We start from the raw sequence: 27,940 nt of genomic DNA, 5'->3' as shown, positions 1-27,940 counted from the left end.
GCACTTAGAAAACTTTTGTCGTCTCGCACGGATGCATGTGACATGCTAGCATGCGGTTTTCCCAACATATGTGCAAAATGATTTAAAGGGACCCAGGAACGCCGCGCGGTGGGAGCAGCTCGGCACTGACCCATAATGCTTTGCTAATTAAATAATTCACTAATTGATTCATCGCCAAATCAATAAAGCCCGCAGATGGTTTATGATGTGAGAGCTTAAGTGTGTTTGTGTTTGAAGACTCTGGGTTTGCTTACAAATGAAACGCGCTCGCGTATGGTTCCAAAGCACAGGTGCATCCTCTGAACGACAAGAAAGCAGAGGAATCTGGTGCTAAAATGAGGCCGATCACCGGGCTGACCTTGCTCTGGTGTCGTGTGACATCACTCAGCCCCTCACGGGGAGATGATGGTGAATATAAAAAGGCAGGGGCAAAGTGTGGCTGTGCATTTATGTGCGAGTCCCTGCTGAACCTATAAACGCAGGTCCGTTCTGAAACCCAGCCCCAGGGGAATCTGGGGATCCGAAGGTGGGCCTGAAGAGGAAATCAGACGGGATATGATTAATTCAAGTGTGGTGACTCCATAGGATGTTTAAAGGGGCACATGCAGTGTACACGTTGTATTTGTATTTGTATTTTTATTTTTTCATGTTTGTGTGTTTGTGCCTGTAAAAGATAGGAATTACCTGCGTTCAGGATTGCACTGAAGTGCGATATCTCGCTGATCTGAATGGATGTGAGGGTTGGAAATCCAAAAATATGAGCAGTTTGATATTTGTTTCAAAACATGCACAAAAGCAGTAAAATGCTGCATTGTAGTTGGCTAGTGTGGTGCTCTGTGTGAAACAGTGCACTGTTTAGGCAGCTCCTGTATCACTGAATGAGTGAAGAGCTGAGAGAAAGTTTTCTGCCTCCATTTATCCCTTTACTAAAAATGTTGGTTTCATGTTCAAATTCTTTGGTGAAATTTTTTTTTATATATATATATATATATATATATGTAATGTCTCAACCAAAGTTTTTGTGACCCCCTGCTGAAGACGCATGCTCTAGGTGAACAGTCATAGACCTGAACTAACACCAATTTTCTATATACATTAACTTTTCTGGATTCAAAATCACCCACCAAGCTTAATCAGTTAAAACTTATCACAGATTTTGTGATGCAAAAATCAGAACAAGGTTTTCTCAGCCCACAGAGCTGCCACGAATGGAGACTAGTGTCTAAAATCAGCTCATATGATGTAGACTTGGTCAACTTTAACTAGTTAGCATGCTACTGCCAGCAGTATTATGTTTGCTAACGTTAGCCTCAAAGGCTAAAATGTGTCCAAGTAGACTTGTTTCTCTCAGGGGCTATTGTGAAAGTACTGATGCAATCATCCAGACTGTAAGTCTATTAAACACATTTGATATAAATGGGACCAGCCCCAATGAGCCTGCAAGCAGTTTTTAAGGAGCAATCTGTAAATCCCTCACTTTACAAGATACTCTGGCCTGAGTCTTTCTGTCGGGAACCTCGTGGCAACTGTGATCAATTGAAAATGCATTATCTCATTTCTTTGACTGTTATGTGCATTATACAGATAAAATTTCACAATTGTATTCAAAACGGCATGCGACATGCTACATGTTTAGTTTTTATTTATTCTTTACTGTGCAGTGAATAAGAAATGAAATAGAATTAAACAAATAAACAAATAATGCACTCTTATTAATATCTGGGAGTTACCTAAAAACCATTAGGCTCCACCCAGTATTACTTTCCTACTAACAACTACAGTCATTTAATATATCAAAACCTTGCTTTAAAAGATAATATAATCAAACAGAGTCTTAATTACCATTCCAATATAGTCCAACAATAAACCGTATGAGTTAACTACTGAGCACAATTTAAATATGATCCTGTATCACCGCAAAGCATTACAGTCACAAAAAAAGCATTAAACTTAACTTAAATGCCCTTAATATTACTTTGATTAATAATAGTTTTGATGGTACCATTTGGGTCTGCTAAAAAAATAAATAAATAGACCCTTTGAGATGAGGTTTCAACCTGAGAAAACCAAAGTGAAAGATGACATTTACATGACAAGAAACCCAGGACTGAAACCAAAGTATAGTTTAAATGCAAAATGTTTAACTGTTTAAAAACACAATACAGCGAAAAGTGAAAGAAAGTGGTTAAAAGTCACAAATGATAATGACTTCAACTTACAGTTAATATAAACAAGTCCTTAAACTGATTAAAATGAATGTGTTCAGGGCTGTAACAGCAACACCTGACCCCATCTCTATTTTCTTTTTGTGCAAACACATACTTAAAGCTGTGTTCGACAAAAAGTCAGTTCATTTACACATATGGTACATTACCATGTGAATACGTGGAGAAAGGGACTGTGATGGTGGAGCACCTTTGTGTGTTCAGACGAAGTATTGCAAGTGAGAAACGCTCTACCTCTTTTCTCCAGTTCAGGCAAAATGTTTGTGAACGAAAGGGGTGTGGAAAAGGTCTACGCTGATGATCACAGCACACACAAACAATGTGCAACCCGCATAATGGTACAGACGCACTGAGGAATCAAGATTAAAAAAAAAAAAAAGAACACATGGAATGAGATCATATTCCTTCTGGGTGGGGAACGTCATCTGATATGTACTGAACTCGGGTAGATTTCATCCACTGGACAGTTTGGCAAAGCTTTTAGTTTATCTCTTTACTCGTTACTAAAAAAAAAAAGGAGAAAAGAATCCACTACAACTTTAAGACCAAAAACTGTTTCTTTTCTTAAAAGCATACTCTAAAATATGCTTAATTGTTGAAGCTACAGCCACTACCTGGAGGGCAAGGGGCAGACAGCACATCTAAAGCTGTGTTTGTAAGGCAGAGCCATAAATAAAAATTTAAAAATCTAGAACTGCCCCCCCATCAAGATTACTAATTGATTATTATTAGACAAAACATCTGAGCCTTCCCGAAAGGATCAAATTACACTTACGGCATTGCACATTCTTCAGATCTATTTACTAAGACTATGAGGACAACTATCCAACCTAAAAGCTAATACTGTTGCCAAGCTCCCCAACATGAGTGAAAATCTGTAACTCGGCTTCCCTCTAACATCAATAAATAAAGAAATAATTTCAAGCTGGGAAATAAAGAGTCATTCATGTAAGTGTGCAAAAGGTTTTCCGTGATCCCACATCTAGCGCCGCGTGCGAGATCAGACCATGTTGGTTTGGGTGTTTGGGCTGCGACTCTGCAGGTCCTGTACCTGGTCGAGGACCCAGCTGATGTTTGGTCTCTCCTGGGGATTTGACACCATTATGGCGCTTAGCAGCATCTGCAGGCCTTCTGAGTAACTGACCACAAGACAGAAACAGACACCAAATCATAAGTGAAGTCCTCCACTGATCTGGACCGAGCATCCGTGCTGATGCCAATCATGTCATTAATGTGACTCCTTCTTGTTTTGCACAAGAAGGAAACAACGTTTTTTTTTCATTTTCCATAACTTCCCATTGGGAAAGTGATGGAAACTGTAACCTGAAGACTGACCTGCAAGACGGTGGGATGGACACCGGATTCTGGACAGCCAGGGCAACACTGTCTCCTTTCTGAAATACCAGGTCATAAGGCCCTTCCAACATCATCATGCAGTAAAGCACACAACCAAGGGACTGGAGGAGTAAGAAAAGACCAGAAACAAGAGAACCAAGTAATCACTGAATGATGCACAGAAATGATCTCCTGAGGTTTCACGAGAACAACAGACACAAGCCAAAAGAGCGGAACACTACAAAGCTTTACCCAGATGTCAGTGCGCTCGTCTATAATGCAGTGGCTCTCCACATTGAAGAGTTCAGGAGCCCTGTAGGAAATGGTGCACCGCTGGGCCGCCCAGTCCTGAATGGTCATTGCCTCTCTGGATCCTCGAACCTGTCAAGTTTAATTTAAAATCATCACCTGATTAAATATCACTTATTGGCACCATTGCTTAGAAAATAAACATTTAGGAAATACTGCAGAAGCTGTAGACACCAAAAAAACACGACCAATTAGAAACTTCCAGACAACAACAACAAAAAGATGTATCTAATATTTAAAATAGCTTTAATATTTATCCGTTGTAACACTGCTCATGCAATTGCTTGTTACGTGTTCCACTGTTTGTTTACATTTGGCCACAAAGTGAGGAGTTATATTCATAAAAAAGACAGATAATATCCACTTTAAGGATAGCATGGTTGTTTGAATAGGAGGTTTGATGCCATTAAAGATGTTACTCTGCCATCTAGAGGTGTCAAGTATAAAATTTACCCTCAACAATATCCACACAAGCAAACAACGGTTATGTTGTGGTATTTGGTAGTTGGTCTCAATGGAAATTGCAAATTATCTGTCTCAACTTGCTCGTGTCCATTAAGAGAAAAAAGAAAAAAAAGCTACTCAGCAACATCTAAAGAAAAGGTTCTTTGAACTCTTCTTAAAGAGGACACACTGTGCCTTACTCTCATGCTACATAAAGAACAGACTGTGCAGATGCGACTGAACTCAGGATTCATTTGAAGTAACTGTGGCTTTGAAGAGTCTGTGAGATTTTCCTCATCATGAAACAGCACATGCCCTGCACACTTACCTCAATCCTCGCACGGTTCATTGAGCCCAGGTCCATCAGAACCGGCCTGTCGTCCTCATCCAGAAGCACATTTGTCGGCTTCAGGTCTCTGTTTAATATTTTTTAAAGAACAACACAAGTTACTATTTGGAAAAATTAGCAGTTTTATATAATTATGATACATATCTGTATTTAAAAAATGTGATTGGGTCAACATTTCAACACCTATTTTCAATTATGCTTCCAAATTCAATGTTGAGAATAAAGAATTTACACTTGGAATTATTAATCATTTTATACAGAATGCCTTGATATAAACCATCCATCCTGTGCAGGTGTACATAAAGTACTCACTGGCACGGAGATTCATACATTCACATTAGTTTTTATGTGAAATTAAGGTAATTAGTTAGTTAGTATATGCCACTTTCAACTGTCTACACTACAATAAATCAAAGTGATTTAAGATCCGTGTAAAAAAATGAAGTGTTCATATGGCTAACAGTTATTGTAGTCATTTAATTTTTACAAGTATGTGTATACTGATTCCTTAAAAAATACAATTTAAAAAGGGCCCCACCATTTCTAGAAGCATATAATTAGATTCAAGTGGCATAAATAAAGCAAAGAACCATCTGCATTGAGCACTAGCAGATAAAATGTTATATTCCTGCGTTCTGTAGAATACAGAATTTGTGGTGATGGCTTGGTGATCCTGCATTAATATGTATAAGAATATATAAAGTTGGAAAGTGTACAAAGCTGGTCAATGATAGTTTTGCCTTTTTTTATGTTTACTGTCTGATTCACCAGTTGTTTTAGTGGCTGATGAATGAGACAGATCCTGCTGCAGAACTCCAACCAAGCATTAAAGTCTTAACTCTGGCTGTATGCTTGTAGGTTTTTGTCATGTGCGTGCATTGAGAGACGGGCTACCTGTGTGCGTAGCCTTTTTCATGAATAGCCTTTAGTCCAGCGCAGATTCCACGGAAGATTTGCAAAATCTGTTTTTCTGGCATCGAGCTCCCTTTGTCTCTTAGCTTCTCCAACACAGACCACAGACTTCCTTTCTGCGCAAACAGATAACAAATCAGAATCAGATCATTTCCTGCTAGAATGTTTTCCGATCATGAAAACTGCAGATGAAATACTCACTCTAATATAAGGCAGAAGTATCCAGGCTTCACTCTTGCCTCCGTGATCAACAAAGGTGTATGCAACCAGGCTCAATATGTTGGGGTGATTAAACATCTGATGCATTTCCACCTCCGTTTGAGCCTCCTGGCGACCTTCACGGTCATGGCAGAGGATCCTCTTTAAGGCATAGAAGTGCCCATCCTTCACCCCCTCTACCAGATCAACATAGCTGAACCCCCTGTAGCAGAATCATGAAGAGATTAGAAGTTGGAAGCAGCATATGAATCCAAAAACTGAGTAAAACTGCGGGTGTATATTGTAAACACATTTTTAAAAACCACATTGACCACACAGAAGATGGGACTTCTGTGAAGTTAAAACCATATAATGTTATCTTACCCTTCGTCTAATTTCTGGACAAAGTAATATTTTTTGTTGTCAATGGTGATGGAGCCACGGGAGCATATGCACAGTGTCTGCCCCATCTTGACTTGTACATTGTTTAACAGCAAGCTTTTTAAATGGCCTGGGGGAAAGAAAGAAAAAAAAAACTTATTTGAGAAGACAGAAAAGTGGCGAAATGGTACTCACTTAATAATAAAAACAAAGGTGATTAGTGTGAAGAAAACTGCAAGAGGCAAGCCAAGTGTAGGAATATGTCAAAAAAACAGATGAGCGTCAACAAAAGTTTACTGTAGTAGCCCAGTACATCTTCAATGTTTCAACAAACAAAATATGATATTAATGTCCACTTCAATGCTGGCAAAAAAAAGAAAGAAAAAAAGTAATGTGCAGCTTTACACATGCATATGCTACAGTATTCTTCTGTTACACCATCATCACTGCACTACTGGACTGTTCTGCACACACACACTTATTATTTATACACTATTTAATGATCACGTCATTTGTATTACGTATCCCCTAATTTATCTTGTGCTCACCTAGTGTAAACTATGTTACAGTTCCTGTTTATAATCAAGGCTCAAACAACATGCACATTCTCCCTGAAATGGGTGGTGCTGAAAAACACATCCCCAGGAAAATTCACTGTAAAAATTCACTGTTTATTGGGTCTTGGGTCAACATTTCGGTCTATCAGCATTCATCAGGACCAACATATTACAAATGTTGTGTAACCTTTAAAAACGTGAGCGCACCTATGCAATTACTTGATCACAGGTGTTAAAGTTCCCGTGTATAATCTACTTACATTTAACACACCATTCCATCTGTATATGTTAACAGTACATAAGGTCTCATCTGTAAATATTATCCATACGCTATAAAAACAACATGTACTATACCGCTTATATACCACACTATTTACGCTACATACACTTACTGCTTATTGCACTTCTGGTTAGATGCTAAACTGCATTTCGTTGTGTAATGCCAATAAAGTCTAAAGTCTAATCTAATCTTCTTCTCGTTGTTTAACGTGGTTGGTCTGTCTTTTTGGTGCATTACTGCCACCTTTTGTTACAGAATTTTGTCTCTGACAATAATTTTAGCTGCGGCTCACCAGTTAATGAAACAAAACAAAAAGAAAAACATAAAACTGACTCATCTGTAAAGCTCATATCGCCCTAATTCCTGCGATAAATGTCCGTTTCCCTTATATACTGTAGCAGTGTCTTTCCCTGGACCCTGTCCCCCATGTTAAATAAGCCCCACAGTGTTACCTGCTTCACCCCAGATTATCCCAACCTGTTCCTCATCATCACACCTTTCCTTCCTCATACCTGCTACACCACATTATCTTCTATCGTCTCCATTTCCTGACACCGTCCACACAGTCCAGTCTCAAGCTTTCCGACCAATTTTAATGGATTATTCAAAGAACGTCTCAGTACCACCTCTTCTTTTCTATTTCTTTCTCCTTCACTTGAACCTTTAATACTTAATATAAGCGCCTTACTTTGCTCTCTGTATCCCACCCTTTTTGTTTAGTTTTTCTTGCCACATTTGATACATTTTCTCCTTAGAAGTAGCGTTACTTATACGCATCTCTACCTGTCCCTTTTTCAACGCTTCTTTCGCCAACCTGTCTGCTTTTAACATTCCCTCTCACCCCCACATGCGCTGGAAGCCAAAGAAATGTTATCTGCTCCCCCTTGTTATGACATACGCTAAAATGTTGTGGAGTCAAGTCTTTATGTTTATTCTTACCAGCTCTCTGCTAGCTTGCTAACATTTTGCTCTTCTTCTTCTTCTACGGTTGTTGTTGGCAGTTTATTAGTGGCGATATGCTGATCGATACAGTGACATCGATAACTCAGATACCAGCTCTTTATGCTCTAAAAGCGATTCTCCAATCAAAATATCGATACTTTTGATACCATAAATCAACAGGAACGCAGTGGAAAGGAAAGTAACTAAACTACTGGGTTGTGGCAACACAACAAATCTTGTAAAACACCTCAGGTTAAACCACAACACAGAATACGAGGCATGTATGATGAGATGGATAGATGAGGACAGAAAAGGAGATGCACGTTTTATATATTTTTATAGTTCTCAATAATTAAAGAATAATTTATTTTAATGGTCTCATGATTTTATTTATTCCTTTATCAGTGTTTGAAACACCGTTTTCACATATTTTGTATGATTGTGTGTCCTCTGTTTTTCTGCTTGTTGTTTGAGCTATAGCTATAGAAAATGCGACCGCTACCTCAATATACTTCTAAGTTTAAAATAAATAAGAAAATAAATAACTCTGATGTCTTGTATTCTTTATGAATCTATGATTTGAAATACACTACTTATTTAGATTTACCAGACACATTAGGTGTAAGTATCGGATGGATATCGCCGATACCAGAATGAATTCGGTGAAATCGGTGGTATCGAACATATTCTTCTTCTTCTTTTCCTTCTTCTTGGGAACACAGCGCTGGAAGAAGACTAGCGGCACAAACCGGCAAGAAGATAGTGAAAAAAACAAATGATGGCGGATAACGAACATAGCAAGAAAAGTCGCACCGACGACGGAGGTGATATTTGTGCTGTTTTAACTTTAAGATACAATCACTATTTCGTGTTTGCGTGTTATTCTGCCTGCTCGTTAAACCAGGTCCTCCATGCTACTCCACGTTAGCCGTGTATCGTTAGCTAGCTAATGCAAAGTAACAGTCATCGTTGTGTTAACGTTAGCCGTTAAGCTATGGTCTAAATATACTGTTTTCCAGATAATAATGCGCACTCTCCTTGCCGCATTCATGTCTCTGCAACGGTCTGCGGTTCGTTGTTGGCTAAATTTCTCCTAAATAGTGTGCAGGCAGCTAACTAAAGCTAGTTAGCTTAGGTTAGCACCTGTAATGCAGCATTGCTACAAGCTGGTTTCAAACACTTGCTAAAGTACTCCAGTTACGTGTAATATCGTAAAATAGTTTCTGCACACACTGCCCCGATATCGACTTACATAAAGAAAGTTAAATGCTAATAATAATAATGGTTTTAAATAATCTGTTTGCACAATACTACTTCTAGAATATTGCACTAGTTTAGTAACATTAGATAGCTACTGCTTATTAATTATGCACTGTTTAATGCTCCATTTATCTGTATTTTATATCACCTATTTATCACTTGCCTACTTCCTCTAGTGTAAATTATGATATAGTTCCTGTTTAGTCTACTTACATTTAACGCAACTATCCATCTGTGTAATATGTTCATACTACCTCAATCAATCATTGTGTATATCTTGCCCACTCATCTGTATATAGGTTTTCATCTGTAAATGTTGTCCGTATGCAATAAAAACAACTTGTACCATATCGCTTACACCACACTATTTATACTACACGCACTTAGTGCTTATACCACTTCTGTTTAGATGGTAAACTGCATTCCGTTGCTCAGTACTTGTACATGTGTAATGACAATAAAGGCTCATCCAACCTAATCTAATGTGCAACCTAAATTACCATTGGTTCGGTTATGGCTAGCCTCGCAGGTAAAGATAACTTTTATTACTCGCAGGTCTCAGAAAACAGTTGTTCACCTTGGTGAGTTGTCTTGCCTCAAGCAGGGCCGCAGGAGGAGGGAGGCAGAGTGAAAACTAAGCCTGTCTCTTGTAGCAATTTGGGAGGAGAAGGGAGCACGGGCAAGCGCACATCTCAGCATCTCGCCCCTGAAGATGAAGACGAGTCCTCAGGAGACTCACCAGCGCCCCGGAAAGTCTCCAAAATAGGCTTTAGCATGGGCAGTCAGACGGCGAAGAAAGCTAACCCTATATCTATCAAACTGGGAGCAACGGTGAGCACATTTATATAATCCACAGATTGTTTTTACTGATATAAAGTGCTGACCTTAAAAGATTTAAACATGCACATATTTGTTTTTTACCATTGTGACTGGCAAGTTGCAATTTAATTCAATGAAAACAGAAAATATGTTCCTAACTTGTGTTTTTTTTAATCATGTTTTGCTAAATATTTTGACCCCAATTTATTCCAGAAGCCCAAAGAGCCTGCACCATCAGCTCCTCCAAAAAAGACAGGGCTGGCATCGGTTTTTAATGAAGATGATGATGTAAGTGCACATGCGAGCTCATTGTCATGGTTCTAAATATGCATAAACACCACATGTGCTGAGGCTGACTTAAACTCTCACTTGACATGTAGAGTGAACCAGAGGAGATGCCTCCAGAAGCAAAGATGAGGATGAAAAACATTGGCAGGTATATACATGATAAACTTCACAGTTGTTGAGCTTTGAGCTTGTGCTTTAATGAAAGTAGATTCAGAATGTTTTATGTGTTTTTGTTCAAAATGATTTGCTTTTTTTTTTTAAGGGAGACACCAACATCTGCAGGACCCAATTCCTTCAACAAAGGCAAGCAGGGCTTCTCTGATCATCAAAAACTTTGGGAGAGAAAGCTAAAGGCCCAATCAGATAAATACTAAATGACTATCACAGATTGTTTTCTAAAACAGATAATTTTGTATAGGTTGATGTTGTCCGATATCTCAGAAGGCTCAAACGATTCCTCATTATGAGCTTCTTGTTGACAACTGTTGAGCATTGTGGACATGTTATGAAGAATACTTTAAGCTTTCTAAGATTGTGACTGAACCTTTAAAGTGTTTACAGTACGTTCTTAACCACTACTGGTTATTTCCTAAATGAGAGGTTTTTTCAAGCCTCTGTATGAGAGGTGCAGGCTGGTGATGGAGAGATGGGACGAGCAAATTAGCCAGATTATTGTTTTAACTGTAAATTAAAAGCATTTTTCAGTCCTCATCAAGCTGGTTATGTCCTGAGCGAGTGTGTTGCTTGTCTAATATTTGTGTAAAAATGTACATAGAAGTGTTGCTGTGTTTTATTTTTAAATCCCCAGATTAGAGTTCGACTCTTACGTCATGTTGCAGAGAAAAGTAGACTTTAAATGGATTTTGTTAAGTTTCTCAACATCAATGTAGAACCTTTTGTTTTCACCAGCTGTACCACATCAGAGGCTGTCTTCGTTTACCCTACTTTACTTTTCATGCTTTGTGTTCGGCTTCTTTGAACCCTGTTTTCCTGGTTACGTCACCATCTCTGGAAAACATGCATCGGCCATGTGGTTGCGTTCATTTTTATGTTCACAGTTAAATGCATATTTTTAGCTGACAGGAATGTGTACACCACATCAGAAACCCGTGACATGGATACCCGGGTGCTGGAAACAGTCATAATGTTTTGGTGGTTAAAATAATGATTAGTAATAATAAGATAACGCTTTTATTTTCCATTCTAACGTCACAAATGCAGCGTCTATCCATTTGCGCTACACCTCAGTGACTTTTCCTGCGCCTGAAATTCTTTTAGGAAATTTCCCTTGGTCTGAAGTATGAATTTTGTTTTCCTTTGTGGGTTAGCTAAATGTTGTACAGACACCCCCAAATGAATGAATTAACATTAACATTCACTAGTATCTGTTTTCATGAAATGGTCTTCTCTTAAATACACATTTAAAAGTGAGTTATTCAAATTGGATGATGTGTGTTGTTTTGTGGAAATGTTGGTTGTAACACAATCTGTGATAAACTTCACCTTGCATATAAAATCTGATTAAGTTTATATGAGTCATCCATCTTCATTCAGTGCACACATGCACGTGTTTTTTTTTTCCGTTATATTCTTTATTTCAGATGTTTTAAACTGTAGGAAGTTTACCGTGTACATTGCTGCGTTTCGTAATTTACATGCAAGTGCTCATAGCTGAGCAGGATGATTCAAGTTTATCCCAACCATCATGGAAATTTCCGTTGTACATATGTTCTTTCAGGTCTTGCCCTTCCTGTCAAAAAATAAGCACAACTGACATTTGCATTGCATGACAAAGTTATGAAAACATAGCCCCTTGGTGCAGCGTGACAGAAACCAGCCTCACTCCCTGCGTTTGACCATCGCCTTCTTTAAGGATCTCCAGAATTTGCGGGCGGTTCCAGCAGGTTGGTTCGTGCTCCAATCCAGACTGGGCAGCACCTTCAAGGCCCTGTGGACAAGCGTGGGCAGTGGGGGCTCTGGCCGAATGCGCGATGCTGAAGCTCTATTGGTCCATATTAACAAAAGTTTTAGGGAAGGTTTCTGGAGCAATGCCTAAAGGTGTGGGGGAAAAAAGTACCAATAATATGCATTTAAAATAAACAACACATCATTTAGAATCAGTACTAAATCTGAATCATGCTGTCGGGTAATGTTGCTTGTGGAATGTACTCATCATTTTCAGATGTAGTTTGCCACCTGCCACAACTACTGGTTTCCGTGTATGTGGGTAAAGGGAAACCAACGTGATTATTTCTGCTTTCAGTATGTGTCTTATTGGGGGCCCTACCTACAAACTGATTTCCCCGTATTCAGGACTTTTTTTTTTTTAATTACTTAATAGTCACAGTCAATACAGGAATGTCACTGTTACATCATATTATACGTAATGTATATAAAGTGTGACAGCAGTCAGTAACAACATGACAGGAGACCAGACCAGGCACCCCCACCCCATAGCAATGACACCCCTTGATGGCAGCAGGATGCAGCCTGACACAGGCTGTCACACGCACAAACATGATTTAGGAACAGCTCAAAAAATGTGAAAAGCTGCACAAAGTGTTGACTGATTAAGTATCTGTAGAATAAACTTGATCCACAGAGGCCCCTCCCCTCAAACCACAGAACCCAAAGCAGCCGCTACTCACAACATCCTGTTAACAGACGATACAGGACACCCTCTTTTTTTCTTTTTTTTTTAACATATATACTTTCTGAGAAATTAAGCCTACCTGGATTCCTGACTCCAGTACAAAGACAGCGTCACTGTTGCTGAGGTAGTCAGCTGACAGGACGCAGATGAGCATTCGACTCCTCTTTAAGGCAAGCACGACATCATTTGTATATGCTGTAAAACCAGAAAAACCCTAATGAGTGTTCGGGGGAAAAACACACGGACACACAAATGTAGATCATCTGACCTCCTCCGGGTAGGATGTCCCTCTCCAGCAGACACAGGCGATACCCCCACTGGTTCTCCAACACGTGGGGCAGAAGCACTTCTAGTGATCTACAGGTAGCTTTGCCTTCGTCATGGTTAATGCTGGATAGACATGGTGCCCCTAAAAAACAAGGAATTTACTTCATCAGCACAAAATAGTCAAATGAAATCCAAATGAGTGAATGCCGTTCAACACTCAGGCCTACCTTCCTTATCGTTGCAAGGTCCCGATGTGAAGGAAAGTGACAAACCTTCCACTGATGAAGGGCTCCACACATAGGACAGAAACACATCAAACTCTTTCTCAACTGGTAGGTGAGCTAGGATATGAAAGATAGTTTAGAGACTCAAATGTAATTTTCTTCATATACAGCCCATGCACTAGTTTAAGAAATGAATGCAATGTTTAAGTAACTTCTTTAAGGTAATGATGTTTGAAGGGGTTATGAATAGAAACCAAATTGCATGGTCAGGGTAGCAGAATATGCACAGGGGCCTAATTATACTTTTAGGTTTGTACTTTGTGTTTGTGTGTGTTTGTATTCTGACCTCCATCACGTTTTCCATAATAGAGGTGAGATCTGTAGATAAGCTTTAATTCCAGCCATTTCACATGCAAGATGATTCCCAGCCCAGCAACCAGTAGGAAAGACGCAACAGGATACCCAACCAGACACGGCCATTTTACTGAAAGCAGGTAACAAATACATTTTTATCTGCATAGAAACATGATCACGACTGTGTGCACTGGTAAATGCAGCTTTAAATGTTTGGTAGCAGTCAGTCGACGTAAATACAGGATAATGGAAATGTGCAGCGTTTCGTACAGTCACCACAGGATTAGCCACGTCATTCAACCTTATTCATTACAACTCTTTCGGTTCTAACAGTCAAGACTTTAAATGAGGTGAACTTTAATGTTGCCCTATTTGTAGCCACAAGAGCATATGTAAATAGGGGGTTGTGCAGGTTTGTAGGTTGACACAAACCACGGAATTTTTCTGAATTGTGGCTCTGTTCTGATACCGTCCCTTCATTTTCCCTCCTTCTCACTTTTATTTTCTACTCTCTAGCTTTTCATTTGGAATATACACTCACTGGCCACTTTGTAGTAGAAGGTTGTACCTGACTTTTGCCTTCAAAACTGTCTTAATTCTTCATGTCATACTTTTAACAAGGTGTTGGAAACATTCCTCAGAGATTTTGGTACATATTGACAAGATACCATCACACAGCTGCTGCAGATTTGTCGGCTGCATATCTATGATCAGAATCTCTCGTTCCACCACATCTCAAAGGTGCTCTGTTAGATTGAGATATGGTGACTGTGGAGGCCATTGGAGTACAGTGAACTCACTGTCATGTGCCAGAAACCAGTTTGAGATGATATGAGCTTTGTGACATGGTGCATTATCTTGCTGGAAGTAGCCATCAGAAGATGGTACACTGTGGTCATAAAGGGATTGGACATGGTCAGCAACAATACTCAGGTAGGTTGTGGCATTTAAATCATGCAATTTGTACTAAGGGGCCCAAAGTGTGCCAAGAAAATATCCCCCACACCATTACACCACCACCACCACCAGCCTGAACCGTTGATACAAGGCAGGATGGATCCATGCTTTCATGTTGTTTACGCCAAATTCTGACCCTGCCATCCGAATGTCACAGCTGAAATCGAGACTCGTCAGACATTTTTCCAATCTTCTATTGTCCAATTTTGGTGAGCCGGTGTGCACATACCTTTATTTCGCCTCTTGAGCTTGACCGTGACGCTGCTGCTCCCAAAACTATTACTGGCTCTGCAGGTATACGTGTGGTTCAAGTATTGTGGCGTCACCTCTTCAATGATGGCTCTCCGAACGACCTCATACTCTTCATGTATCACTCTGTTATATCTGGATAAATACAATACATATGGACAAATCATCATCCTAAAGCAAAACTGCCATGTAAGTCAAGCTGATTTACATTCCCCGATTTTACATAAAAAAAAAAAAAAAAGAATCTCAAAGTATAAGTACTTGCTAGAGAAATCAAATATTGACAGAGTGGCTATGGGCGACTCACTCATTCTTCATGTGTAGCAGAGTCATATTCTCCATGTTGCCGCCATCGTTTATGTGCCACCACACCTTTGGTGAAAACTTTATTTCATAAGGAAAATATGCTTTACACATCAATGTGTGGGGCCGACCTGGAAGTGGTAAAGATGGCTATTAAAAGCAGATCCTAAATGGTGATGATGTTTTCTTTCGAAGCACTTTGGAAAATGCACAAAGGAGACATTCAGAGTTTAGGTCAGTGGTAATAGTCGTATGACTTGGATAGGACATACACTTACCAAGCTCCACTTCAACTGTTATGTTGCCATCAGGACACCTGATGCTGGGAGGCTCACTCTTTGGTGCAGCTATGTGGGCACAAATAAGGTCTCATTAGTGGTAAATCTGTGCACGTTCTGGTTTGACAAAGAAATAAAAAAAAGAGAACAAATACATAAGCACACTGGAAACTATCGCCTCCAGTAAAACACCTGAAGCCTAATGTACAACTCCTCTTTGATGTTAGTTTTGTTATGGACCCCTTCACGATTTGTAAACAATGTGACATTTTCTGAGGGGCGGGGCTTAACTGGATGCCAAACATCTCAAACACTGTAGCCTGGTTAGCATATTTCAATGGACTGTTGGCACGAATGGACGAGGAAAATGCATATTTTAGAGAATATACTAATACATTCACTCCCCGAGACCCCGAGGTTTATTTTAAAAAGTCTGACTGATGGGACTATATTCACCGACCCCTACACTCTCACTCACTGGAGGGACGATTTGACCAAAGGAGGACACAGAGGGGACGAAGTCTGGTCTGTCTTTATCAAGTGAAGCCTCTCCAACAAAGATATTACCAAGGTAAGTGGAGGGTAATGTAGTGAATACAGTTTCTGATTGTTTCTGCCTTCTGAAACACACAGCTAACGTTGCTTCACCTAGCCGTTAGCACTAGCATTAACATGTAACAAGAATCCCCCAAATAATAATTAACTTAACATAATTTAGTCACAATTTATTCAAACCCATGATGTTAGCCAGGCTGAAACGATGCATTACATATTAATGTAATCTGATGACAAGTGCGCGGGTTGGGGGGTACATGTGGGATTATTGTATATAGCACTTTGTGCTACTTCTGTATGGAAAGTGCTAAACACAAAGTCTGATTAAAATACAACCTGGATGTTGACACGAATGCTATTTGCTGTACTATTTCACTGCGGAGGAAATATGTTTATTTAGTTTGCACCACCACCCTTCGTGCTGCTAACAGTTGTGCCATAACTAAAAATGGCTGGTAGTTCATACAGTTTTACTTTTCATACCTTGTGGCAATGGCTTAATCAGAGCTGTCCAAATATAGAATATAACCGACCACTAACCTCTAACCCTTTGTAGAGAAAACACTACCTAGCACTTACGTATGGCTGTGACATTAACAGCTCTCCTGAATATCCAACTGAGTCCTTGTTCCCGTATCTGTCTGTCACAGAAGAATACCTCAGTATCATGGTTGCTCACGGGGCAGAGTTTTAACAGCCCGCCTTCTTCACAGGATTTTCTACGGCACTCAGACATTGCTTTTTTACCCTGCAGAAAAGTACAGTCATTTTAAATATCTGGTTTCATTTAAATATGTCCGTTGAGAAATTACAAATGCTGTTCTTGTATGAACCTCACCTTGTACCAGACAACATTTGAGTTGTCGCTACAGTTGTGGCCGGGGCAGAGGATTTTTCCACCAACACCCGTGACCAGTATAGCACTGCTCTCCTCAGGTTGAAAGCATCCTATGCTGTTCTTCTCCAGCACCTGTAGATGGATGGTCAACGGAGACCTAACGCGCAACGAAACATGCCAGTTAAACACATGAAAAAACCTGCCATTTACCATTCAGCATTAAATAAGTAAATAAATTAGTAGTTTTCTCCTCTCAATAGGCCACCATGGTGCCTTATCTTAGGAATAAATACGCAGCACGTTGCGGTCGAAGGTGTGAAGCAGATTCTTTTCTGATGACATTTAAATTGTACCTTAATTCACACATACGAAGCAAATTTTAAAGATAACGCTGCAAGTCAGGGAAGATGTTTGTCACAGAGGAGAGATGTGCAATTATAGTAACACCCCCAAACTCTATGTAAGCTACACCACTTGTGACCTACTCTTTCCACAACTGCCAAAAGCAGCTGAAGATTGTGAAATATAACTTGAATACTATGAAAGGTGTCATGGTGGAGGCAGTTCCTCCCAGGACTCAACGCTTTACAGGTTTGTTTCAGTCTGTGACTTCCTGAACTTTCAAACAGTATGATTTGTGGTAATAAGTACACATTTTTTTCTGGTCTCTTATCTCAAAAATATTGCTCACGCCCCCATATTTACCGCTGCAATCGTCTCTGCTGAACAAATCCTCTCTGATGTGTCTTTCTGATAAGTTTAGAGTTATCTTATGCAACTCAACTAACTGACCCAACAAAATATGCAGCATGTAATGTACTGTATAATATATGAATAAATCCTATAATGGAACATCTTATCAAATTGTGAACTCCTCTGTTAATAATAAGATTAATCATGAGTATGGGAAGTATCATTCACCCTGTGCGGCGTGTGTAATTCCCAGAATGTGTCACTTCAACCAAAAAAGCTTTGCCACAGCCAAAGGATGAGCCCTTGTCATCCTCTCCATCTTCTCTCGTCCTGGTTTGTTCCCAGTGCTCATTCACAGAGCTAATGCATGGCATCATAAAAATCTCCCCTTCCACTGCTCTGTAGTGTTGATGCAGAGTAGTCTGCTTAAGACCTGGATGAAAAACAGAACAGTTCTGCACTTAAGTTGCATATTTAAGTTATACTATAGCACCCTGAGACACCTCTTGTAATTACACACACGTTGCCTTTGAACCAATACACTCTCACTAAAAAAAGACACAGCTGTATGGCTGTTAACGTTGAAATAAATACCTGTTTTTTTCTTTTGATGATTTCTCACACAGCACCCTTTCAAGAAAATCGGAAAGAGGACAAAAAACAAAGCATATCCCATTTGCATGTTGCGACTGGTTGTTGGTGCAGCCTGACCGTGGCGAAATCCGTTTTCTTTACGCGAACCAGTATTGCTTCCGATATTTACTCAAGCGTAACCACATCTTCATATCTTTTTTTTTTTTTTTTTGCTCCTTCTTCTCTGTTAGGTGGTAGCACTTGTCGTGGAACACTTTCACAGGACATACAGACGTCACAGTAAGTGGTGCAGTTTCCTGTGTCGACATGTTTTCACAGGAACTTACTCTAATATTTTGGTTCGTGGTATTTGCTTCTAGCTTCCTGCAAAATAACTCAGAAGTACTGCAATATCTTTCACACTTTTGCAAGTGGTACCACCAACACTGTCAACGTGCTACCGCTGGAAAAAGAAAATGCACCTATCGCAATAAAAATAAGCAGGATGCACTGACAATATATGGTCTTAACGGACAAACAAATCTGGTACATTTGAAAGACATGTGAAGCACAACACTCAAACAACCAACAAACGTCCTTATTGCACTTCGGGAATAAATAGATTTTTTCTGATTCGGATTCTTCTATGAAAGCATCTATGTGGTATTTGTCACGTATTCCAACTGTGCTAAGTTTGGTGTTAACCTAAATATCTGTATTCTGGTCTGTATTTTGCATGTTGCTGTTTTCAGATGCAAAATATAGACCAGACATGTGTGAAAATCCTGAATTCCACTAAGCTCTGTTCGCTTTAATTTTATGGGTTCTATTTCAGGCAGTAAAGGCTTTCTGCTGGTGTCTGTACAGATATAATGGGACCAAACTGTGACAATAAAGATTTCCAACTGTTTTCCAGCATGACACTGAATTGTGAATGTTATTCACTTCTACTGTCAGTGGTTTTAATGTTGTCTCTGATTGGTGTAATGTTTAGCTTGGCCAACCAGCTCTGAAGCACAGAAGGCAGTCATTCTATTCTCCACATGTCAATTACGGAAAAGATACAAATGCAAAATTATTAAACCATCATCACAAAAATATAATTTTGTAATATAATACTAAAATATAGCAGTAAAAAATGATCTTTTTGGCAGGAAAAGATAAATATCTGCTAATCGAAAACTAAATAATACTGACCAACGATCCTCGTGATTCTGCACGAAATAGCTTGTTCCTGCCTTAGTGCATCGGTTGCACAGGCAGCTATCCGTAGTTGCTGGTTCCATAAACGTGATAAATTGGTGCAATGGCTGCATCAGTAACATGCTGCCCAGTGGCAAAGAAAATCGTGCTTTAAAAAAAAGGAAAGAGGGAAAGGATAGAGAGCAGAGACAAAAAAAGAAAAAAACCTTCGGCTGTAGGCCATGGGTTTGTGAGTGGCAGAAATTAACCTGTTCATCGTGCAACAAGCTAGCTAATTACCGGCTAGAGTTCAGACCGGAAAATCAATAAAAATAAAATAAATTAAAATTCACTGCCAGACTTCGATCTCTATTTCTAAATTGACTACTGAAGTACCTGGCCCTGAGTACCTCATGAAGTGACAAGTGTTACCATCAATGGTCTCTGATATATATAGACGTGGTCTCCAGCCTCACTAAGAAGCTGTAAGGCCTCCGGTAACGAACCTGATCTCGAAGCGTCTGTGGACTCGGTGTTGATGAAAACCAAGTGAGTCTGACGCTCCACGAGGGCTGCGTGGATGGCACTCAGCAGGCCACATCCTGGGTCGGGACCTGGAGAGGAAGGAACCAAAACCACCGTCCGGCTCCGCTCTACGCAGTCCAACACTGCTGCCTCTGCCACAGCTGCACGGAAGCAGAGTTCACGTTACACAAACCTATTCAGCAACCTATTTACCTCATTTATATATATATATACACACACACATATATATATATATACACACACATATATATATATATACACACACACACACATATATATATATATATATATATACATATACATATATATATATATATATATATATTCATATATATATTGTTGACCTTGATTTTCTACATGAAAATTAAACATTTCAAAAAAAAATTCAATTCAGTCTTTGAATTGAAATTCAAATGAACAAATTGTGCACGGACCGGCCCCTTCAGCCTTTACAGTGAGGGAGTGGGGCCCAATGTAATTCTTTATCATGGTTGCTCAAAATTCCTGGCGGCGCCCCTGCTTGTCAGTCCTGTACTTTTTACTTTTCTCTTCCCTGTTTACGCGTGATGGATGCAGTCATCACATGCCAGCCACAAAACTAACCAAATCTTTCATACTTGATGTGATAAGTAGATTACATGACACTTATCCAAACACACCAACCAACAACAAGACATTTCCATAATCATTCATGCTCATTATTCCTAAGAATTGGCCTTATTACAGCGATCAGCCACAGCTTTAATTACCTATACATCATAACACTATATTTTCGGTGGTAGTATCCGATGTGCGATGATACATAGAGGCCTCTCCGCCATGCCCATACCATGATGAGTCGCAACACTTCTCGAGGCACAAGGGAGACCTACGCAATATTAGGAAGGTGCTCATAATGTTATGGCTGATCGGTGTATATAGCGGGGATGTTTGCATTTTAGATAAATCATACCACATCATGTTTTTTTAGGGCTTTATTGTGTTATCAGAATAAAAGGTGAATAGATTTTTGAAACAAAACAGTTAATAAAAAAAAATAAAAAAATAAAGTGAGAGAGAACCTGAGCCTAGTGACACAGGGAACAAAACAAGAGGGGCATTTATTGAGCTGAAAACAGGTATGATATATGAATTCTAACATGGCTACACATTGTATTGTGTTGTAACACCTTGGTCGGTCTGCGGTAAAAGGTTTATTTTTGGTGGACACTGTGGGGCAGGGAGGTAATAGCGTAGCCGCTTGCAGAAGGAGGAGGAGGGATGCATCGACTTCATGCCCTTCCAGGTGACGTGGTCCCCAGCCTCGCTAAGAAGCTGTAAGGCCTCTGGTAATGAACCTGATCTCGATGCGTCTGTGGACTCGGTGTTGATGAAAACCAAGTGAGTCTGACGCTCCACGAGGGCTGCGTGGATGGCACTCAGCAGGCCAGATCCTGGGTCGGGACCTGGAGAGGAGGGAACCAAAACCACCGTCCGGCTCCGTTCTACGCAGTCCAACACTGCCTCTGCCACAGCTGCACGGAAGCAGAGTTCACGTTACACAAACCTATTTAGCACACACATATATAAGTAGACATCTTAAATACTTACGATTCCCCGGCAAGACGTCACGATCATGAAGACAGAGAGTGTAACCGAATCTGTCTTCCAACATGCTCTCCAGCCATTTTCTGTCCTGAGAGTTTAATCCGTCCTCGATGTTGCTCTCGTAACACATCAAAAAGGCGTCGTAGCTTTTTCCATCTAAGCAAAAAACGGAAAACGTCGTCACTGCTGTCACACTGTCTGCAGCCAGGTTAAATGACACAAATAGTCAGAAATGCGTCTTACACACCTGATGCGCTGCCACACCAGGAAAGAGTGCCTCTTAGGAAGAGAGCGATGTCAACCTTAAACTTCACATAGACAACTACGACCACAACCGTTACAGCTGCAAGGCAGATGATGCAAACGACTAGGGACGTATATGAGGGGCGGGCTGCAGGGGAAGAAATACACAGAATTAATAATCAATGATCAAATAGGAATTCAAGCACATATTAAAGGTCATAACGCTTGAATCTGACTCGATAGTAGTGCAAATAAAGTGAATGAGAAATTATTTTCACGATTTCTGATTATTTTTTTAACAGTTCATTTGCAGTTAAACAACAATGCATATACACAGATCATAGGCATCACATTATGACCACCTTCCTAATATTGTAAGGGTATTATTATTATTATTTATTTCTCCTGTCGGTGGTTATAATGTTATGTATTGATGTCATAATAAATACAAAATAAAAATAATAAAGACATAATTAAAGCATAATTACCTTTTTGGATCAGGTTGATCTTGACAAATGTTGAGACCTGATTCTCAGCCTCCAGTTTACAGGTATAGTTTTTTAATAGGTCACTTTCTGTAACCTCTTTGATGACTAGAGTGACTTTCATTTTGAAGTGGCTTTCGCTTTCGTTTTTGCTGGAAAAAACAGAAAACGACTGAGGATGACATGGTACTTAGTTGTACTAATACCTCACACATATGTGTCAAGTGGTTACCATGGTTTTTCCTCTGTGTACGGAAAGCCCTTTCCATCCAGCCAGAATAGGGATTCATGGCATGAGTATGTCACAGCTTCACAATCAATCTCCTTTCGGGAGCCTAGAAAGAGAAATAACTAGAATTTTGTGGTGGGAATTGTGACGGATGTTGTGAATGAATGAATGAACGAATGAATGATTAAAACTCACCTAGCTCTACTTGAATCACTTCACCCTCCTGTGGTGAAGTGATTACTGCGGCTTTCCCTGGGTTCTCTGCACGTAAAGGGAGAACACACTATATATATTTGCTTTTTCGCTATTTTGTTTTTATTTAAACAAAAACATGGAGGAAGTGCTCTTCTTACCATGTTGCTGGACATCAAGTGCCACTATAAAGGTCATGTTATATATTTGTCCGCCATACAGGTAGGACCGGGTGCAGGTGTAGATACCCCCATCTTTCATTTCTACCTTTGACAAGTGGCCGTCTTCTAGAAAAGACTCACCGTTGACCTGGAAAATTAAGCAGAATATTTAAGTCACTCAGTGCGTAACTTACATGCACGTCAAAAAAATACAAAACAAATTATTGCCTTAATCGGAATTATATGACGGAAAGGGGGCCGTATTAGCATAGTATCAACCCGCTGAAAAGACACATATCGCCACCCAGTGTGGAGGAGGAGGAGGACATTTTCCCTTCAGTTATTTGATTTTCTCTGCTGCATGTAAACTGGGACAAGAACTGCATTCAGGAAGTCGGATTTTGAGCATAGCTCCATTAAGCTGAGCATGAAAGCGCACTGACCGAAAAACGCCGTTGATTGAAAGAAAGTCACATTTTAAGCATTCACACTCCAATATCTGCTATGTTTCATTACCTTGTGCCATGTGATGCCACTGCTGGTAAAAATTACAGCAGGGGTATTGACATCTGGGCAATTCAGTGTGCAGAACTTTTGCGCAATACATTTTGAAGGGTACTGAAGCTTCTCTTCATACTCTCCGGACAGAGGTGCGTAAACTCTCAGCGTGAACTGGCCCCTGAAATTCCTGCTATGTCATTAAAGAAGATACATAGTCAACATTCCCCAAATTCAGAGGCTGCTTTTGAAGAAGCAAACTTATTCATGAATCTACATTGCATCCATGAATTTCTGCTCTGCTCTGTTGAATGACAGCCACTGTGTTACAGACCCAAAATACTCCTTATTCTGAAACACATAAATTAAAAAAGGAAAATAAAACCCCCTCACAATGAGCCTTAACATCCACAATGTTTAGTTACTACCCAAATCTTCACCAGCAAACTTACATCCTTTGCATTACTGCTGATTTTTACATAAAGAACACAAGAATAAGCATTTCCCAGTGTTTTAATTAGAAAATGCCACGTGCGAAACAGGGTTTAATTTGGAAAATCCAAAAGAAATGTGCTCTTTACACAGCCCATTTCAAATTCATTTGGAACAATGTTCAGAATTCAGAATACACATGTGCAAGAAAACATAAATATAAATGCAAACGAACAAAAAAAGATGGGTTTAAGGTATCTGGCTCATTGTAGTGTTGACATTAATGAAGGAAGGTTTGGACCTTACTCTAGAGAACACGAGTAATTCCCTTGATGGTTTACGGACGCATTGAGAATCACAAGGTTGTTCTCATAAACCACCACGCCCATCTGCCTCTGCTCAGCCGCCGACATGTTGTTGAACTCCTGGTTGGTGTCACTTTTCCAGTGTGTGGTATTGGTATTGTTGCCATAATGCCCCTTGCAGACCAGCGATGCCATCTCGCCTGCCCTGACGAATACCTCTTCGTGTGTCAGGGGAGACACGCCTGCAGGACAGTGCAACACATTAATTTCCACATAAATCAGCACACAGCTGGAAAAAAAAATGTTAGCAATAGTTGAAAGCATACCAGCCAAAATCTTGTATATCCAACATGTTTAACCAAGCCTGTGTATACCAACTAACATATCTGTCAGTCAACACATCAATAGCCCCGTGACTGTAGCACCTATGGGGTTTATGAGTTTTAATGGATGCTGCATTGCTAATTTCCTGCTTACACTGTGTTGACACTTGCCATTAGGGGGCAGAGTATTCTTTTCGTTTCGTCTAGTAAGGTGCTCTAGTAAAGAAGTCTGATGTTCCTGAACTGTTTCAGTTCTGGAGTAATAAAGCTTGTTTTTCGACACCGATAACGCTGTGGTAGTTTCCGTGATGTAACATGAGCAACATGAGGTAGATGACTGTAAACCCGTTTCCCTGGTGCCACAAGAATCCACGTGCTTTAACAAGGTTTGGTCCATTTTAGAGCCTCTTCTATCATTTTGTAAGCTGGAAAGAGGCTATGTATTGGTTTTACAGTCATGGTTGTTGCCTTGAGCCTTGGGAATTCAAAGAGATTTAATTTGATTTAATTTCACCAACGTCCGCGAAGCTACAGCGTATCATATTAAGTCACTGCACATACAAACCTGCTATTCATAAATTCACAGGACCTTAAATTCATTGATCTGGTTGACTTTAAAACTCGGCAAATTATGTACAAAGTAAACAATAATATGCTTCCGGAGAGGTGTCCACAAGATGTCTTAGGTCGGAGTGAGTCAAAATCAGCTAAGAGGGATTTGCATGTTCAAAAAAGACAAGAAAAAGTGCAAAACAAAGATGTACAACAGTAAAAGGTTTAAATTTATGGAACAACTTGAAATTATTCCTTCATTTTCTTGTCTGAAATCAAACTCATAACCCTCTTCTTCTGAGGCATCGGTGCTACACCACTGTTCCACCCCGTGCACAGCAATGCTTACGGACATTTTTAAGAACCTTTGTAATTCAGTGTCCATTAAACAACAATTTAGCTATTACAAGGGACGCAGATTTGGTAACATCTCTTTCTAACATCCTCTGTTGCTGAGTCTACTGCTCACAAGCAAAACAGATCACTAATTAACAAATATGTATGTCTGCATTACACAAATTCAGCTCTAAACTAATTATTTGCAGCTTTTTAGCAACAAATATGTCAAATCTGTACTCAGGTTTTGTAATTAATATAAGTACCACCATCCTACTGAATACAAACTGAACAGAGGAGCGTAAAATCTGGTGGAAAGAAACAACGACAGCAGAGGGTGTTAAAGCAAGCTGCCACCAGCACTTGAACAACATCAACACTAATAGTAGTGGGCCTCTCACTCAACCATTTGTGACATAACGAATGTATGTGCCTAAACCGCATCCTGCTTCTTTGTAGCTATCATCCGTATACGTGTTTTACATCTTACTGATTTTTTGGTAACCAGTACAGTTGTGGAATGGCGGCAGCACATGGGCTTATTATCAGAGAGATGTTGCACAAGTTTGGTCTGCAATGCCAGGACAATATCAAAACTGCACAAAAACAAAAAACAACCCCACAGGGCAAACATAGCGTTTTGACCACAGCAGATACGTTTGGTGCAAAGCAGAGACGAGTATTTAGTGGAAAACCTCAAACTACATGTGAAAGCACAGAGGTGCCAATATTGTGGCTTGGGGTTTTCCAACAGTTTCAAGGAAAGGGACGCATGCAGTTACAGCGAAAACAAGAAGGAATTGGGACTCAAAAAGAGGAAGAAATGAAAGCTGCATCATAAGCAAAAAAAAAAAACAAAAAAAACTCAAAAATAGTTCAAGTAACACACTGATATACAATGATCCAAAACACCTACATGGAGTAATTTAAGCTAAAATGCAGGAATACTAACTTGTGATGACAAGAGATATATTAAATAGATATATAAGTTCAATACATGATGGAAAATGCTCATTTGCCATGCGTTTGTGCACAGTAGTTTCCAGGACTTTTTCCCCGTCTTCCATATGGGTATATAACCTGGGGTAACAAAGACTGTCATTAAAGTACGGTTCGTTCCCCCGAGTGTGCCATATGCCGAAGTGTCCTTGAGCAGGACACTGAACCCCCATTTGCTCCCAGTGCAACTGGCACTGGTGTGTGAACGTGTGTGTGCTTGTATGAGCGAATGGGTGAATGTGTCTCTGACTGTAAAAGCAACTTGTATCACAAGATAAGCCAGCAGTGTAATAACTGATTACCATGAACTATAAAACTAATCATGCACGCATTAATCGACCACTACGTAAACGATGTTTTCTTCTTTCTGATTGTTAATGCACAACGTTTTGAAATCAATAATTCAAAAATGATAAAACCTGCTTGTTCTTGTGTGTTGCCTGTTTTATGATTATTATTATTATTATTATCCTTAAACGCAAAAATAATTCTCTTACCCATTAAAAGTGTGCTGAGAAAGAGCAGAAGGATCCTCATGGCAAGTTTCAGCAGCTTCGCCATACTGTCACTGATCGCAGTGTCACTGAATTTGCACATGTGGTTTCCCCCCTCAGCCTTGTCAAAAACAGATCGGCGAGATAATAAAAAGCGGGAGTTAAGGAAGAGCCCCGCGTCATCACGCCAGCCCGTCCCTTTCTTTGGACGGCCCCTTAAAAAGATCTTGTCTTTCTGCCCCAAAAATGAAAGTGGAACGATGCAAATGTGCTTTGTGGCGATTTCGTATCATCTGCGGTAACGGAGGTGTGAAATATGCACCGTGCACACCGGCGAGTTCTGCAGATATATTATCAGTTCAATCAAAGTTTCTGAGGCAGTTTGAGAAAGTTACGTCGTTATAGGGGGCCCACCTGGCTCTTTCACTTCGTGATGAACGTAGGTCTTATTTTATAAAACACAAAGACAGAAATGAATAGAACAAATGCGAAGGAGACGGAGGCACTGGTTTGCATCATCACCAATTAATACATTATTTGGACATAAGACGTTTTACTAATTTATTTTAATGTGCACCGTGCACTATTTATGCAATTGTGGGAAAAGCAGTCTACCTATATTCACACACATAACATAAGCCTTATTACCTGGCAATTTCTGTATGTGCCATATTGTGTGGAATCAAGGTAGAGTTAACTTTAACAGCTTCAGCTACGAAATGGGAAATACTGACATAATTCCTTCGGGGATGAAATGGAATCATAAAAAGTCACAACCTCTAACCTGCAGCTCCTGTTAATCTGCGTCGACGTTCAGTTCACTGGCTGCTACGTCTTGTCTGTCGTCCCCGTGTGGCCAAAATTGGTTATTTCAATTCAGTGTTCTGCTGGGAAACTTTTAGGACCTGGCATTCATTCATGTGGATGTTACTTAGACATGTAGCACCCACCCAGACCAGACCAGACCAGGCACAACCTGCAGCCTGACTCAGACACACACACAGAAACGGTTCAGGAGCAACTATGGACACGGGACACCCTCAGAAGACCTACGTCTGTTCTCTGATGAGTCACAATCTTCGAGGCACAAGGGAGACCTACACAATATTAGGTGGGTGGACATAATGTTATGC

The 27,940-nt window shown here is 39.9% G+C and overlaps 4 protein-coding genes across 7 annotated transcripts; 1 reads left to right on the top strand and 3 right to left on the bottom strand.

Annotated features, from left to right (window-relative positions):
- Positions 1 to 1,625: 1,625 nt before the first annotated feature.
- stk16 (serine/threonine kinase 16) lies at positions 1,626 to 7,995 on the bottom strand. Its single transcript, XM_047581484.1, has 8 exons — positions 7,930 to 7,995; positions 6,157 to 6,283; positions 5,776 to 5,995; positions 5,557 to 5,690; positions 4,642 to 4,729; positions 3,813 to 3,941; positions 3,561 to 3,682; positions 1,626 to 3,364 (listed from the first exon to the last, which is right to left on the bottom strand). Exons 2-8 carry the CDS (start codon positions 6,240 to 6,242, stop codon positions 3,226 to 3,228), a joined length of 918 nt encoding a protein of 305 aa, XP_047437440.1. The 5' UTR covers positions 6,243 to 6,283; positions 7,930 to 7,995; the 3' UTR covers positions 1,626 to 3,225.
- Positions 7,996 to 8,607: 612 nt separating this feature from the next.
- Positions 8,608 to 11,829, top strand: LOC125005470 (PEST proteolytic signal-containing nuclear protein-like). 2 transcript variants are annotated; one of them, XM_047580832.1, is made up of 5 exons: positions 8,608 to 8,756; positions 9,797 to 10,023; positions 10,225 to 10,299; positions 10,392 to 10,447; positions 10,562 to 11,829. In XM_047580832.1, the coding sequence occupies exons 1-5, from the start codon at positions 8,708 to 8,710 to the stop codon at positions 10,671 to 10,673; spliced, it is 519 nt and encodes a 172-aa protein (XP_047436788.1). In that variant the 5' UTR covers positions 8,608 to 8,707; the 3' UTR covers positions 10,674 to 11,829. The 2 variants fall into 2 exon arrangements, with proteins under 2 accessions (XP_047436788.1, XP_047436787.1); XM_047580831.1 differs by having other exon boundaries at positions 8,649 to 8,756; positions 9,794 to 10,023.
- LOC125005469 (interleukin-18 receptor accessory protein-like) lies at positions 11,093 to 18,592 on the bottom strand. Of its 2 annotated transcripts, none has more exons than XM_047580829.1 (12): positions 18,265 to 18,592; positions 17,899 to 18,103; positions 16,978 to 17,134; positions 16,719 to 16,887; positions 15,585 to 15,653; positions 15,311 to 15,437; positions 14,984 to 15,138; positions 13,799 to 13,927; positions 13,447 to 13,560; positions 13,221 to 13,361; positions 13,032 to 13,147; positions 11,093 to 12,351 (listed from the first exon to the last, which is right to left on the bottom strand). In XM_047580829.1, the coding sequence occupies exons 1-12, from the start codon at positions 18,350 to 18,352 to the stop codon at positions 12,139 to 12,141; spliced, it is 1,683 nt and encodes a 560-aa protein (XP_047436785.1). In that variant the 5' UTR covers positions 18,353 to 18,592; the 3' UTR covers positions 11,093 to 12,138. The 2 variants fall into 2 exon arrangements, with proteins under 2 accessions (XP_047436785.1, XP_047436784.1); XM_047580828.1 differs by having other exon boundaries at positions 13,790 to 13,927; positions 18,265 to 18,562.
- Positions 18,593 to 20,930: 2,338 nt separating this feature from the next.
- On the bottom strand, positions 20,931 to 27,015 carry LOC125005017 (interleukin-18 receptor 1-like). 2 transcript variants are annotated; one of them, XM_047579912.1, is made up of 10 exons: positions 26,811 to 27,015; positions 24,105 to 24,345; positions 23,385 to 23,559; positions 22,869 to 23,016; positions 22,711 to 22,776; positions 22,519 to 22,621; positions 22,290 to 22,438; positions 21,806 to 21,949; positions 21,562 to 21,714; positions 20,931 to 21,485 (listed from the first exon to the last, which is right to left on the bottom strand). In XM_047579912.1, the coding sequence occupies exons 1-10, from the start codon at positions 26,908 to 26,910 to the stop codon at positions 21,115 to 21,117; spliced, it is 1,650 nt and encodes a 549-aa protein (XP_047435868.1). In that variant the 5' UTR covers positions 26,911 to 27,015; the 3' UTR covers positions 20,931 to 21,114. The 2 variants fall into 2 exon arrangements, with proteins under 2 accessions (XP_047435868.1, XP_047435869.1); XM_047579913.1 differs by having other exon boundaries at positions 23,385 to 23,556; positions 26,811 to 27,014.
- Between the last annotated feature and the right edge of the window lie 925 nt (positions 27,016 to 27,940).

This window comes from Mugil cephalus, chromosome 3 (genome assembly GCF_022458985.1).
Source record: "Mugil cephalus isolate CIBA_MC_2020 chromosome 3, CIBA_Mcephalus_1.1, whole genome shotgun sequence".
Classification (NCBI taxonomy): Eukaryota; Metazoa; Chordata; class Actinopteri; order Mugiliformes; family Mugilidae; genus Mugil; species Mugil cephalus.
This window is presented reverse-complemented; position numbering and strand designations above follow the sequence as displayed.

What these genes read in the sequence shown, in the direction of transcription:
- LOC125005469 (XM_047580828.1), bottom strand. Translation starts at nt 18,352, where the DNA reads ATGCAAATGGGATATGCTTTGTTTTTTGTCCTCTTTCCGATTTTCTTG. An exon ending in TTATGGAAAACGTGATGGAG is followed by an intron (nt 13,561 to 13,789) that starts GTCAGAATACAA and finishes TTCATATCCTAG; the next exon opens with CTCACCTACCAGTTGAGAAA. An exon ending in TACTGGAGTCAGGAATCCAG is followed by an intron (nt 12,352 to 13,031) that starts GTAGGCTTAATT and finishes CCACACCTTTAG; the next exon opens with GCATTGCTCCAGAAACCTTC.
- LOC125005470 (XM_047580831.1), top strand. Translation starts at nt 8,708, where the DNA reads ATGATGGCGGATAACGAACATAGCAAGAAAAGTCGCACCGACGACGGA. An exon ending in TTTTTAATGAAGATGATGAT is followed by an intron (nt 10,300 to 10,391) that starts GTAAGTGCACAT and finishes CTTGACATGTAG; the next exon opens with AGTGAACCAGAGGAGATGCC. An exon ending in AGGATGAAAAACATTGGCAG is followed by an intron (nt 10,448 to 10,561) that starts GTATATACATGA and finishes TTTTTTTTTAAG; the next exon opens with GGAGACACCAACATCTGCAG.
- stk16 (XM_047581484.1), bottom strand. Translation starts at nt 6,242, where the DNA reads ATGGGGCAGACACTGTGCATATGCTCCCGTGGCTCCATCACCATTGAC. An exon ending in ACGAGCGCACTGACATCTGG is followed by an intron (nt 3,683 to 3,812) that starts GTAAAGCTTTGT and finishes TTACTCCTCCAG; the next exon opens with TCCCTTGGTTGTGTGCTTTA. An exon ending in TCCATCCCACCGTCTTGCAG is followed by an intron (nt 3,365 to 3,560) that starts GTCAGTCTTCAG and finishes TCTTGTGGTCAG; the next exon opens with TTACTCAGAAGGCCTGCAGA.
- LOC125005017 (XM_047579912.1), bottom strand. Translation starts at nt 26,910, where the DNA reads ATGTGCAAATTCAGTGACACTGCGATCAGTGACAGTATGGCGAAGCTG. An exon ending in TCTCAGCACACTTTTAATGG is followed by an intron (nt 24,346 to 26,810) that starts GTAAGAGAATTA and finishes ACTGTCCTGCAG; the next exon opens with GCGTGTCTCCCCTGACACAC. An exon ending in GATCAACCTGATCCAAAAAG is followed by an intron (nt 21,950 to 22,289) that starts GTAATTATGCTT and finishes CTTCCCCTGCAG; the next exon opens with CCCGCCCCTCATATACGTCC.